This window comes from Oncorhynchus masou, unplaced genomic scaffold, assembly GCF_036934945.1.
Source record: "Oncorhynchus masou masou isolate Uvic2021 unplaced genomic scaffold, UVic_Omas_1.1 unplaced_scaffold_6518, whole genome shotgun sequence".
NCBI lineage: Eukaryota > Metazoa > Chordata > Actinopteri > Salmoniformes > Salmonidae > Oncorhynchus > Oncorhynchus masou.
Genome location: NW_027012958.1, coordinates 1 through 12,767, shown reverse-complemented (window position 1 = coordinate 12,767; position 12,767 = coordinate 1). Strand labels below are relative to the sequence as shown.

General features: G+C 54.1%; 1 protein-coding gene across 1 annotated transcript; it reads right to left on the bottom strand.

The window, feature by feature from the left end:
• Positions 1 to 1,181: 1,181 nt before the first annotated feature.
• LOC135536703 (anoctamin-5-like) lies at positions 1,182 to 10,277 on the bottom strand (the record flags this gene model as incomplete). Its single annotated transcript, XM_064962962.1, has 4 exons — positions 1,182 to 1,423; positions 1,692 to 1,920; positions 3,675 to 3,749; positions 10,141 to 10,277. Coding segments are annotated over 4 exons (635 nt in total), but the record flags the coding sequence as incomplete, so codon positions are not given.
• Between the last annotated feature and the right edge of the window lie 2,490 nt (positions 10,278 to 12,767).

The following is a 12,767-nucleotide window of genomic DNA, read 5'->3' as shown; positions in this document are numbered from 1 at the left end:
CTCCAGCCGAACATGTAGATGTAGTCTCCGGGACGACCGACGAACTTCCCCTTGTGCATATCCTACACTAGGTACTCTACACTAGGTACCCTACACTAGGTACCCTACACTAGGTACCCTACCTCCTCGTTCCTCAGCTTGCTCCAGCTGAACATGTAGATGTAGTCTCCGGGACGACCGACGAACTTCCCCTTGTGCATATCCTACACTAGGTACCCTACACTAGGCACTCTACACTAGGTACCCTACACTAGGTACTCTACCTCCTCGTTCCTCAGCTTGCTCCAGCCGAACATGTAGATGTAGTCTCCGGGACGACCAACGAACTTCCCCTTGTGCATATCCTACACTAGGTACCCTACACTAGGTACCCTACACTAGGTACTCTACCTCCTCGTTCCTCAGCTTGCTCCAGCCGAACATGTAGATGTAGTCTCCGGGACGGCCGACGAACTTCCCCTTGTGCATATCCTACACTAGGTACCCTACACTAGGTATCCTACACTAGGCACTCTACACTAGGTATCCTACACTAGGTACCCTACACTAGGTATCCTACACTAGGCACTCTACACTAGGTATCCTACACTAGGTACCCTACACTAGGTACCCTACACTAGGTACTCTACACTAGGTATCCTACACTAGGTACCCTACACTAGGTATCCTACACTAGGTATCCTACACTAGGTATCCTACACTAGGCACTCTACACTAGGTATCCTACACTAGGTACCCTACACTAGGTATCCTACACTAGGCACTCTACACTAGGTATCCTACACTAGGTACCCTACACTAGGTACCCTACACTAGGTACTCTACACTAGGTACTCTACTAGGTATCCTACACTAGGTACTCTACACTAGGTATCCTACACTAGGTATCCTACACTAGGTACCCTACACTAGGTATCCTACACTAGGTATCCTACACTAGGTATCCTACACTAGGCACTCTACACTAGGTATCCTACACTAGGTACCCTACACTAGGTATCCTACACTAGGCACTCTACACTAGGTATCCTACACTAGGTACCCTACACTAGGTATCCTACACTAGGTACTCTACTAGGTATCCTACACTAGGTATCCTACACTAGGTACTCTACACTAGGTATCCTACACTAGGTATCCTACACTAGGTACCCTACACTAGGTACTCTACACTAGGTACTCTACTAGGTACTCTACTAGGTACTCTACTAGGTACTCTACTAGGTACTCTACACTAGGTACCCTACCTCCTCGTTCCTCAGCTTGCTCCAGCCGAACATGTAGATGTAGTCTCCGGGACGACCGACGAACTTCCCCTTGAAGAAGGCCACGTAGAAACAGGAAGAGTAGTAGTTGACGAACTGGAACAGAAACATCTTCACTGTCAGCTTGTTCTCGTACTCCAGGTGAGTCTTGGGGATCTCTGAATGGGGAAAACAGCAAACATTCACAACAAGGAGAGTCTACATTAAGGAATGGATTAATTAGCTCGTTAGTCATTATGTTCGTAATAGATCTGCATTGATTCACTTAAGCAAATGCTGCAAAATGCTTTTAAAAAACAATGTACGACATAACTCACGATGTCACACTCAGATTGCAACCGGGGTTATAATTTTGTTTAAACATTTTGTTATTGTCTCTTTAGCAACCGGGAAATAAGTGATCCGGCTGGCCACTCTCTATCTTACCCATGTCAGTGATCCAGATGGCCACTCTCTCATACATCAGATTGAGGATCATGATGATGACGAAGTTGATACAGGAAGCGGTGACGGAGGTGGCGAGCTGCGGGGTGATGAGGGAGCCCACCATGTGGATGTTATTGGTGGGGCTGTCCTTCATGATGCTAGCGAACGCAGCGTACACCGCCAAACGGTAGGCTATCACCCCAATGATACACGCTATGATCAGGGAGATCTGAGGGACAGGAGGGGTGGTAGAGAGGAGATAGGAGACAGAGGGAGGAACGAGGAGAGAGGAGACAGGAGACAGAGGGAGGAACGAGGAGAGAGGAGACAGGAGAAAGAGGGAGGAACGAGGAGAGAGAAGACAGGAGAAAGAGGGAGGAACGAGGAGACAGGAGAAAGAGGGAGAAACGAGGAGAGAGGAGACAGGAGAAAGAGGGAGGAACGAGGAGAGAGGAGACAGGAGACAGATGGAGGAACAAGGAGAGAGGAGACAGGAGACAGAGGGAGGAACGAGGAGAGGACGAGACAGGAGAAAGAGGGAGGAACGAGGAGAGAGGAGACAGGAGACAGAGGGAGGAACGAGGAGACAGGAGAAAGAGGCAGGAACGAGGAGAGAGGAGACAGGAATCTGTCAAGGTTGTGGTCACTTTTGTTTCAATGCAGTCAATTCAGGACGTCAACTGATATTTATTGACTGAATTGAATAGGAACTGACCCCAACCCTGACTGTATATACAAATACAACAACAATACTAATACATTACAAATACATGTGTTCACAGACACTGACAAATCATCACCAACAACACACTTCAAAACACAACAGTGTGGTGCAAACTCATTACAAATCTAATCCCGAGAGAGGAGACAGGAGAAGGAGGAGGGAGGAGACGGGAGGAGAGAGGAGACAGGAGAGGGAGGAGACAGGAGAGGGGAGACAGGAGAGGGAGGAGAGAGGAGACAGGAGAGGGAGGAGACAGGAGAAGGGAGGAGAGAGGAGACGGGAGAGGGAGGAGGGAGGAGGCAGGAGAGGGAGGAGAGAGGAGAAGGGAGGAGAGAGGAGACAGGAGAGGGAGGAGACAGGAGAAGGAAGGAGAGAGGAGACAGGAGAGGGAGGAGACAGGGAGAAGGAGGAGAGAGGAGACAGGAGAGGGAGGAGGGAGGAGGCAGGAGAGGAGGGAGAGGAGAAGGGAGGAGAGAGGAGACAGGAGAGGAGGAGACAGGAGAAGGGGAGGAGAGAGGAGACAGGAGAGGGAGGAGGGAGGAGGCAGGAGAGGGAGGAGAGAGGAGAAGGGAGGAGAGAGGGAGAGACAGGAGAGGGAGGAGACAGGAGAAGGGAGGAGAGAGGAGACAGGAGAGGGAAGAGACAGGAGAAGGGAGGAGAGAGGAGACAGGAGAGGAGGAGGGAGGAGAAGGGAGGAGAGGGAGACAGGAGGAGGAGAGGAGACAGGAGAGGGAGGAGACAGGAGAAGGAGGAGAGAGGAGACAGGAGAGGGATGAGACAGGAGAGGGAGGAGAGAGGAGAGGGAGGAGAGAGGAGACAGGAGAGGGAGGAGACAGGAGAAGGGAGGAGAGAGGAGACAGGAGAGGGAGGAGACAGGAGAAGGGAGGAGAGAGGAGACAGGAGAAGGGAGGAGACAGGAGGAGGGAGGAGAGAGGAGACAGGAGAGGGAGGAGGGAGGAGACAGGAGAGGGAGGAGACAGGAGAAGGGAGGAGAGAGGAGACAGGAGAGGGAGGAGACAGGAGAAGGAGTGGGAGGAGTCAGTAGAAGGGAGTGGGAGGAGTCAGTAGAAGGGAGTGGGAGGAGACAGGAGAAGGAGTGAGAGGAGACAGGAGAAGAGAGTGGGAGGAGACAGGAGAAGGGGGAGGGAGGAGTCAGTAGAAGGGAGTGGGAGGAGTCAGTAGAAGGGAGTGGGAGGAGACAGGAGAAGGAGGAGGGAGGAGTTAAGATCCAGAGTAAACCATCATGAATAAAAGCTCACCCAGAATATGACGGTGGCTCCAGACAGGAATGTACGAGCACACTGGGATGTTACGGGTAAGTATGGCTCCATCTCCTACAACACCGGACAACAACATGCAGTCAGTCAGCATGGTTACAGCTGTTAGTCTCCAGACCACCAGGGGGCAGTACCAACCAACACATAGCAGCTTGTTGTCATCATCTCAAACTATTGACCTGGGCCCAGACCAGTCCACGGACCACTGCAGCAGTTTCCTGGTGAATCCAGGCTTTTATTAGCCTGGGCCCAGATCAGTTTGTGCTCATAGTCAACATCTATGGTTCTAGTCACTGTTGGTACCATGACTATAACAATTGGCTATACAGCAGAAAAACTGATCTGGGACCAGACTCTAAAAACACCAAACACTAAGGTTGTGTTGCTGTTTTAGCATTGTTAATTCATTACAGTTAAGTCCCATGATGCATCAGGTAAAATGATGCAGTCAGCATCAGATATGTTCCACCCAGACATGAGCAATCAACACATGCCAGGCTCACAAATCCCTCCACATCACTTCACACTGGCATCCTCTTCCTCTGTGCCAGTCTTACCCACAGCGCCATCGGTGGCCCAACACAGGAGCATATTGCCCACTTGTTCAGCTGCTGTCCTGTCAAGGACCAACTCCATCTCCTATAGTACAGTTACAGACAGGGGGTGAGGAGGTGGAGGGTGGGGAGGAGGAGGGTGGGGTGGAGGGTGGGGAGGAGTTGGAGGTGGAGGGGGTGGAGGGTGGGGAGGATGTGGAGGAGGTGGAGGGTGGGGAGGAGGTGGAGGTGGAGGAGGTGGAGGGTGGGGAGGATGTGGAGGAGGTGGAGGATGTGGAGGGTCAGGGCCCAGGAACAGACCCCTCTCATTAGGAGGTGGAGGGTCAGGGCCCAGGAACAGACCCCTCTCATTAGGAGGTGGAGGGTCAGGGCCCATGAACAGACCCCTCTCAGTAGGAGGTGGAGGGCCCAGGAACAGACCCCTCTCATTAGGAGGTGGAGGGTCAGGGCCCATGAACAAACCCCTCTCATTAGGAGGTGGAGGGTCAGGGCCCAGGAACAGACCCCTCTCATTAGGAGGTGGAGGGTCAGGGCCCATGAACAGACCCCTCTCATTAGGAGGTGGAGGGTGAGGGCCCAGGAACAGACCCCTCTCAGTAGGAGGTGGAGGGTCAGGGCCCATGAACAGACCCCTCTCATTAGGAGGTGGAGGGTGAGGGCCCATGAACAGACCCCTCTCATTAGGAGGTGGAGGGCCAGGGCCCAGGAACAGACCCCTCTCATTAGGAGGTGGAGGGTGAGGGCCCATGAACAGACCCCTCTCATTAGGAGGTGGAGGGTGAGGGCCCAGGAACAGACCCCTCTCAGTAGGAGGTGGAGGGTGAGGGCCCATGAACAGACCCCTCTCAGTAGGAGGTGGAGGGTCAGGGCCCAGGAACAGACCCCTCTCAGTAGGAGGTGGAGGGTCAGGGCCCATGAACAGACCCCTCTCATTAGGAGGTGGAGGGTCCAGGAACAGACCCCTCTCATTAGGAGGTGGAGGGTGAGGGCCCAGGAACAGACCCCTCTCAGTAGGAGGTGGAGGGTGAGGGCCCATGAACAGACCCCTCTCAGTAGGAGGTGGAGGGTGAGGGCCCATGAACAGACCCTCTCATTAGGAGGTGGAGGGTGAGGGCCCAGGAACAGACCCTCTCAGTAGGAGGTGGAGGGTCAGGGCCCATGAACAGACCCCTCTCATTAGGAGGTGGAGGGTCAGGGCCCATGAACAGACCCCTCTCAGTAGGAGGTGGAGGGCCAGGGCCCAGGAACAGACCCCTCTAATTAGGAGGTGGAGGGTCAGGCCCATCAACAGACCCTCTCATTAGGGAGGTGGAGGGTGAGGGCCCAGGAACAGACCCCTCTCATTAGGAGGTGGAGGGCCCAGGAACAGACCCCTCTCAGTAGGAGGTGGAGGGTCAGGGCCCAGGAACAGACCCCTCTCAGTAGGAGGTGGAGGGTCAGGGCCCAGGAACAGACCCCTCTCAGTAGGAGGTGGAGGGTCAGGGCCCATGAACAGACCCCTCTCATTAGGAGGTGGAGGGTCAGGGCCCAGGAACAAACCCCTCTCAGTAGGAGGTGGAGGGTGAGGGCCCATGAACAGACCCCTCTCATTAGAGGGTGGAGGGTCAGGGCCCATGAACAGACCCTCTCAGTAGGAGGTGGAGGGCCCAGGAACAGACCCTCTCATTAGGAGGTGGAGGGTGAGGGCCCAGGAACAGACCCTCTCAGTAGGAGGTGGAGGGTCAGGGCCCATGAACAGACCCCTCTCATTAGGAGGTGGAGGGTCAGGGCCCATGAACAGACCCCTCTCAGTAGGAGGTGGAGGGCCCAGGAACAGACCCCTCTCATTAGGAGGTGGAGGGTGAGGGCCCAGGAACAGACCCCTCTCAGTAGGAGGTGGAGGGTGAGGGCCCATGAACAGACCCCTCTCAGTAGGAGGTGGAGGGTGAGGGCCCATGAACAGACCCCTCTCATTAGGAGGTGGAGGGTCAGGGCCCATGAACAGACCCCTCTCATTAGGAGGTGGAGGGTGAGGGCCCAGGAACAGACCCCTCTCAGTAGGAGGTGGAGGGTCAGGGCCCATGAACAGACCCCTCTCATTAGGAGGTGGAGGGTCAGGGCCCATGAACAGACCCCTCTCAGTAGGAGGTGGAGGGCCAGGGCCCAGGAACAGACCCCTCTAATTAGGAGGTGGAGGGTCAGGGCCCATCAACAGACCCCTCTCATTAGGAGGTGGAGGGTGAGGGCCCAGGAACAGACCCCTCTCATTAGGAGGTGGAGGGCCCAGGAACAGACCCCTCTCAGTAGGAGGTGGAGGGTCAGGGCCCAGGAACAGACCCCTCTCAGTAGGAGGTGGAGGGTCAGGGCCCAGGAACAGACCCCTCTCAGTAGGAGGTGGAGGGTCAGGGCCCATGAACAGACCCCTCTCATTAGGAGGTGGAGGGTCAGGGCCCAGGAACAAACCCCTCTCAGTAGGAGGTGGAGGGTCAGGGCCCATGAACAGACCCCTCTCATTAGGAGGTGGAGGGTCAGGGCCCAGGAATAGACCCCTCTCATTAGGAGGTGGAGGGCCCAGGAATAGACCCCTCTCATTAGGAGGTGGAGGGTCAGGGCCTAGGAACAGACCCCTCTCATTAGGAGGTGGAGGGCCCAGGAATAGACCCCTCGCATTAGGAGGTGGAGGGTCAGGGCCCAGGAATAGACCCCCTCTCAGTAGGAGGTGGAGGGTCAGGGCCCAGGAATAGACCCTCTCAGTAGGAGGTGGAGGGTCAGGGCCCAGGAATAGACCCCTCTCAGTAGGAGGTGGAGGGTCAGGGCCCAGGAATAGACCCCTCTCATTAGGAGGTGGAGGGTCAGGGCCTAGGAACAGACCCCTCTCATTAGGAGGTGGAGGGCCCAGGAATAGACCCCTCTCATTAGGAGGTGGAGGGTCAGGGCCCAGGAATAGACCCCTCTCAGTAGGAGGTGGAGGGTCAGGGCCCAGGAATAGACCCCTCTCAGTAGGAGGTGGAGGGTCAGGGCCCAGGAATAGACCCCTCTCAGTAGGAGGTGGAGGGTCAGGGCCCAGGAATAGACCCCTCTCATTAGGAGGTGGAGGGTCAGGGCCCAGGAATAGACCCCTCTCAGTAGGAGGTGGAGGGTCAGGGCCCAGGAATAGACCCCTCTCAGTAGGAGGTGGAGGGTCAGGGCCCAGGAATAGACCCCTCTCATTAGGAGGTGGAGGGTCAGGGCCCAGGAATAGACCCCTCTCAGTAGGAGGTGGAGGGTCAGGGCCCAGGAACAGACCCCTCTCATTAGGAGGTGGAGGGCCCAGGAATAGACCCCTCTCAGTAGGAGATGGAGGGCCAGGGCCCAGGAACAGACCCCTCTCATTAGGAGGTGGAGGGCCCAGGAATAGACCCCTCTCATTAGGAGGTGGAGGGTCAGGGCCCAGGAATAGACCCCTCTCATTAGGAGGTGGAGGGCCAGGGCCCAGAAACAGACCCCTCTCATTAGGAGGTGGAGGGTCAAGGCCCATCAACAGACCCCTCTCATTAGGAGGTGGAGGGTCAGGGCCCAGGAATAGACCCCTCTCAGTAGGAGGTGGAGGGTCAGGGCCCAGGAATAGACCCCTCTCATTAGGAGGTGGAGGGTCAGGGCCCAGGAATAGACCCTCTCATTAGGAGGTGGAGGGCCAGGGCCCAGAAACAGACCCCTCTCATTAGGAGGTGGAGGGTCAGGGCCCAGGAATAGACCCCTCTCAGTAGGAGGTGGAGGGTCAGGGCCCAGGAATAGACCCCTCTCAGTAGGAGGTGGAGGGTCAGGGCCCAGGAATAGACCCCTCTCATTAGGAGGTGGAGGGCCAGGGCCCAGAAACAGACCCCTCTCAGTAGGAGGTGGAGGGTCAGGGCCCAGGAATAGACCCCTCTCATTAGGAGGTGGAGGGCCAGGGCCCAGGAACAGACCCCTCTCATTAGGAGGTGGAGGGCCCAGGAATAGACCCCTCTCAGTAGGAGGTGGAGGGCCCAGGAATAGACCCCTCTCAGTAGGAGGTGGAGGGCCAGGGCCCAGAAACAGACCCCTCTCAGTAGGAGGTGGAGGGCCCAGGAATAGACCCCTCTCAGTAGGAGGTGGAGGGCCAGGGCCCAGAAACAGACCCCTCTCATTATGAGGTGGAGGGTCAGGGGCCAGGAACAGACCCCTCTCATTAGGAGGTGGAGGGTCAGGGCCCAGGAACAGACCCCTCTCATTATGAGATGGAGGGCCAGGGCCCAGAAACAGACCCCACTCAGTAGGAGATGGAGGGCCAGGGCCCAGAAACAGACCCCTCTCAGTAGGAGGTGGAGGGCCCAGGAATAGACCCTCTCAGTAGGAGGTGGAGGGCCAGGGCCCAGGAACAGACCCTCTCATTATGAGATGGAGGGCCAGGGCCCAGAAACAGACCCCACTCAGTAGGAGATGGAGGGCCAGGGCCCAGAAACAGACCCCTCTCAGTAGGAGGTGGAGGGCCCAGAAACAGACCCCTCTCAGTAGGAGGTGGAGGGTCAGGGCCCAGAAACAGACCCCTCTCAGTAGGAGGTGGAGGGCCCAGAAACAGACCCCTCTCATTATGAGATGGAGGGCCAGGGCCCAGAAACAGACCCCACTCAGTAGGAGATGGAGGGCCAGGGCCCAGAAACAGACCCCTCTCAGTAGGAGGTGGAGGGCCCAGGAATAGACCCCTCTCAGTAGGAGGTGGAGGGCCAGGGCCCAGGAACAGACCCCTCTCATTATGAGATGGAGGGCCAGGGCCCAGAAACAGACCCCACTCAGTAGGAGATGGAGGGCCAGGGCCCAGAAACAGACCCCTCTCAGTAGGAGGTGGAGGGCCCAGAAACAGACCCCTCTCAGTAGGAGGTGGAGGGTCAGGGCCCAGAAACAGACCCCTCTCAGTAGGAGGTGGAGGGCCCAGAAACAGACCCCTCTCAGTAGGAATGATGTCAGTTGCGAGATCCAGACATAAAGGTTTCACTGTGGAATACTTTCAATACAGGCTGGGCACCGGTAGGTGGACGACACTTCAATCAGACATGTCAATCAATATCATACAGTACCTATGTGATGCGGTTGAGTCGATAGGCTGGTACACTTGTACTCTGGCCCTAACCGCTAACCATAACCCCTAACCATAACCCTAACCATAACCCCTAACCATAACCCCTAACCCCTAACCATAACCCCTAACCATAACCCCTAACCCCTAACCATAACCCCTAACCTCTAACCCCTAACCATAACCCATAACCCCTAACCATAACCCCTAACCATAACCCCTAACCATAACCCCTAACCATAACCCCTAACCATAACCCCTAACCCATAACCCCTAACCATTAACCCCGAACCATGACCCCTAACCATAACCCCTAACCAAAATCCCTAACCCATAACCATAACCCCTAACCATAACCCCTAACCATAACCCCTAACCATAACCTCTAACCCCTAACCCTTAACCCCTAACCATAACCCTAACCATGAACCCTAACCCCTAAACATAACCCCTAACCATAACCCCTAACCCCTAACCATAACCCCTAACCATAACCCCTAACCATAACCTCTAACCATAACCCCTAACCATAACCCCTAACCCCTAAACATAACCCCTAACCATAACCCCTAACCCCTAACCATAACCCCTAACCATAACCCCTAACCATAACCCCTAACCCCAAACCATAACCCCTAACCATAACCCCTAACCCCTAAACATAACCCCTAACCATAACCCCTAACCCCTAACCATAACCACTAACCCCTAACCATAACCCCTAACCCTAACCCTAACCCCTAACCCTAACCCCTAACCATAACCCCTAACCATAACCCCTAACCATAACCCCTAACCATAACCCCTAACCCTGTGTTATAATGCAGGTAAGACAGAAAAACACCTGTGTGACGCGGTTTAGTCTGCGGGAGGTACACTTGGTCTCGTATTCTGGTCGAAGCTGAAGCTGTTGCTGCTCTTCCTCAAAGTCCACCAGGTCCCACTCGCCGGGCCTGGCGACGTCTCCAGAACCGGGAGTCACTGGCGAGGACAATGGAGAGAACTCCAGAAAAGGTCCATGAACAGTAAGAAGAGAGCAGGAAGGGACAATTAAGAGGGAAGGAGAGTTAGTCACAGGAGCAAAAGGAAGGAGATAAGAGACAATGGAGGGAGTTAGGGGAAGGGAAGGAACAGAGTCTTAAGAGGGAAGGGAAGGAACAGAGTTAAGAGGAAGGGAAGGAACAGGGTCCAGAGTTAAGAGGGAAGGGAAGGAACATGATAAGGGAAGGAACAGAGTTAAGAGGGAAGGGAAAATCAACAGAGTTAAGAGGGAAGGAAGGAACAGAGTTAAGAGGGAAGGGAAGGAACAGAGTTAAAGGGAAGGAAAGGGGAAGGAAGGAACAGAGTTAAGAGGGGGAAGGAAAGAGTTAAGAGGGAAGGAACAACAGAGTTAGAGGAAGGGAAGGAACAGAGTTAAGAGGGAAGGAAGGAACAGAGTTAAGAGGGAAGGAAGGAACAGAGTTAAGAGGAAGGGAAGGAACAGAGTTAAGAGGAAGGAAGAGGGAAAGGAAGGAGAGTTAAGAGGGAAGGGAAGGAACAGAGTTAAGAGGGAAGGAACGAACAGAGTTAAGAGGGAAGGGAACGAACAGAGTTAAGAGGAAGGGAAGGAAGGAACAGGAACAGAGTTACGAGGAAGGGAAGGAACAGAAGAGGGAAGGGAAGGAACAGAGCAGAGGGAAGGGAACGAACAGAGTTAAGAGGAAGGGAAGGAAGGAACAGAGTTAAGGGGAAGGAAGGAAGGAACAGAGTTACGAGGGAAGGAAAGGAAGGAACAGAGTTAAGAGGGAAGGGAAGGAACAGAGTTAAGAGGGAAGGAAGGGAAGGAACAGAGTTAAGGGAAGGGAAAGGAAGGAACAGAGTTAAGAGGGAAGGGGAAGGAAGGAACAGAGTTAAGGGAAGGAAAGGGAGGAACAGAGTTACGAGGGAAAGGAAGGAACAGAGTTAAGAGGGAAGGGAAGGAAGGAACGAACAGGAAGGAAGGAACAGAGTTAAGAGGGAAGGGAAGGAAGGAACAGAGTTAAGAGGGAAGGGAAGGGAAGGAAGGAACAGAGTTACGAGGGAAGGGAAGGAAGGCAGGAGTTAAGAGGGAAGGGAAGGCAGGAACAGAGTTAAGAGGGAAGGGAACGAACGAGAAGGAAGGAACAGAGTTAAGAGGGAAGGGAAGGAAGGAACAGAGTTAAGGAAGGAAAGGAAGGAAACAGAGACGAGGGAAGGAAAGGCAGGAACAGAGTTAAGAGGGAAGGGAAGGAAGGAGACAGAGTTAAGGGAAGGAAGGGAAGAGAGTTAAGAGGGAAGGAAGGAAGGAACAGAGTTAAGAGGGAAGGGAGGGAAGGAAGGAACAGAGTTAAGGGGAAGGGAAGGCAGGAACACTTAAGAGGGAAGGAAGGAACAGAGTTAAGAGTAAGGGAAGGGAGGAACAGAGTTAAGAGGGAAGGAAAGGAAGGAACAGAGTTAAGAGGAAGGGAAGGAAGGAACAGAGTTAAGAGGGAAGGAAGGAACAGAGTTAAGAGGGAAGGAAAGGAAGGAAGGAACAGAGTTAAGAGGGAATGGAAGGGAAGGCAGGAACAGAGTTAAGAGGAAGGAAGGAACAGAGTTAAGAGGAAGGGAAGGAAGGAACAGAGTTAAGAGGGAAGGGAAGGAAGGAACAGAGTTAAGAGGGAAGGAAGGAGTTAAGAGGGAAGGGAAGGAAGGAACAGAGTTAAGAGGGAAGGAAGGGAAGGAGTTAAGAGGGAAGGAAGGAACAGAGTTAAAAGGAAGGAAGGAAGGAACAGAGTTAAGAGGAAGGAAGGAGGGAGGAACAGAGTTAAGAGGGAAGGAAGGAAGGAACAGAGTTAAGAGGGAAGGGAAGGAAGGAACAGAGTTAAGAGGGAAGGGAGGAACAGGTTAAGAGGGAAGGGAGGAACAGAGTTAAGAGGGAAGGGAAGGCAGGAACAGAGTTAAAAGGGAAGGGATGGAACAGAGTTAAGAGGGAAGGGAAGGAAGGAACAAAGTTAAAAGGGAAGGAAGGAAGGAACAGAGTTAAGAGGGAAGACGAAGGAGGAACAGAGTTAAGAGGGAAGGGAAGGGAAGGAACGGAGTTAAGAGGGAAGGGAGGAACAGAGTTAAGAGGGAAGGGAAGGAAGGAACAGAGTTAAGAGGGAAGAGAAGGAAGGAACAGAGTTAGAGGGAAGGGAAGGGGAACAGGAAGGAGGACAGAGTTAAGAGGGAAGGGAGGAAGGAACAGAGTTAAGAGGGAAGGAAGGCAGGAACAGAGTTAAGAGGGAAGGGAAGGAAGGAACAGAGTTAAGAGGGAAGGGAAGGGAAGGAAGGAAACAGAGTTAAGAGGGAAGGGAAGGAAGGAACAGAGTTAGAGGGAAGGGAAGGGAAGGCAGGAACAGAGTTAAGAGGGAAGGGAAGGAACAGAGTTAAGAGGGAAGGGAAGGAAGGAACAGAGTTAAGAGGGAATGGAAGGGAGGAACAGAGTTAAGAGGG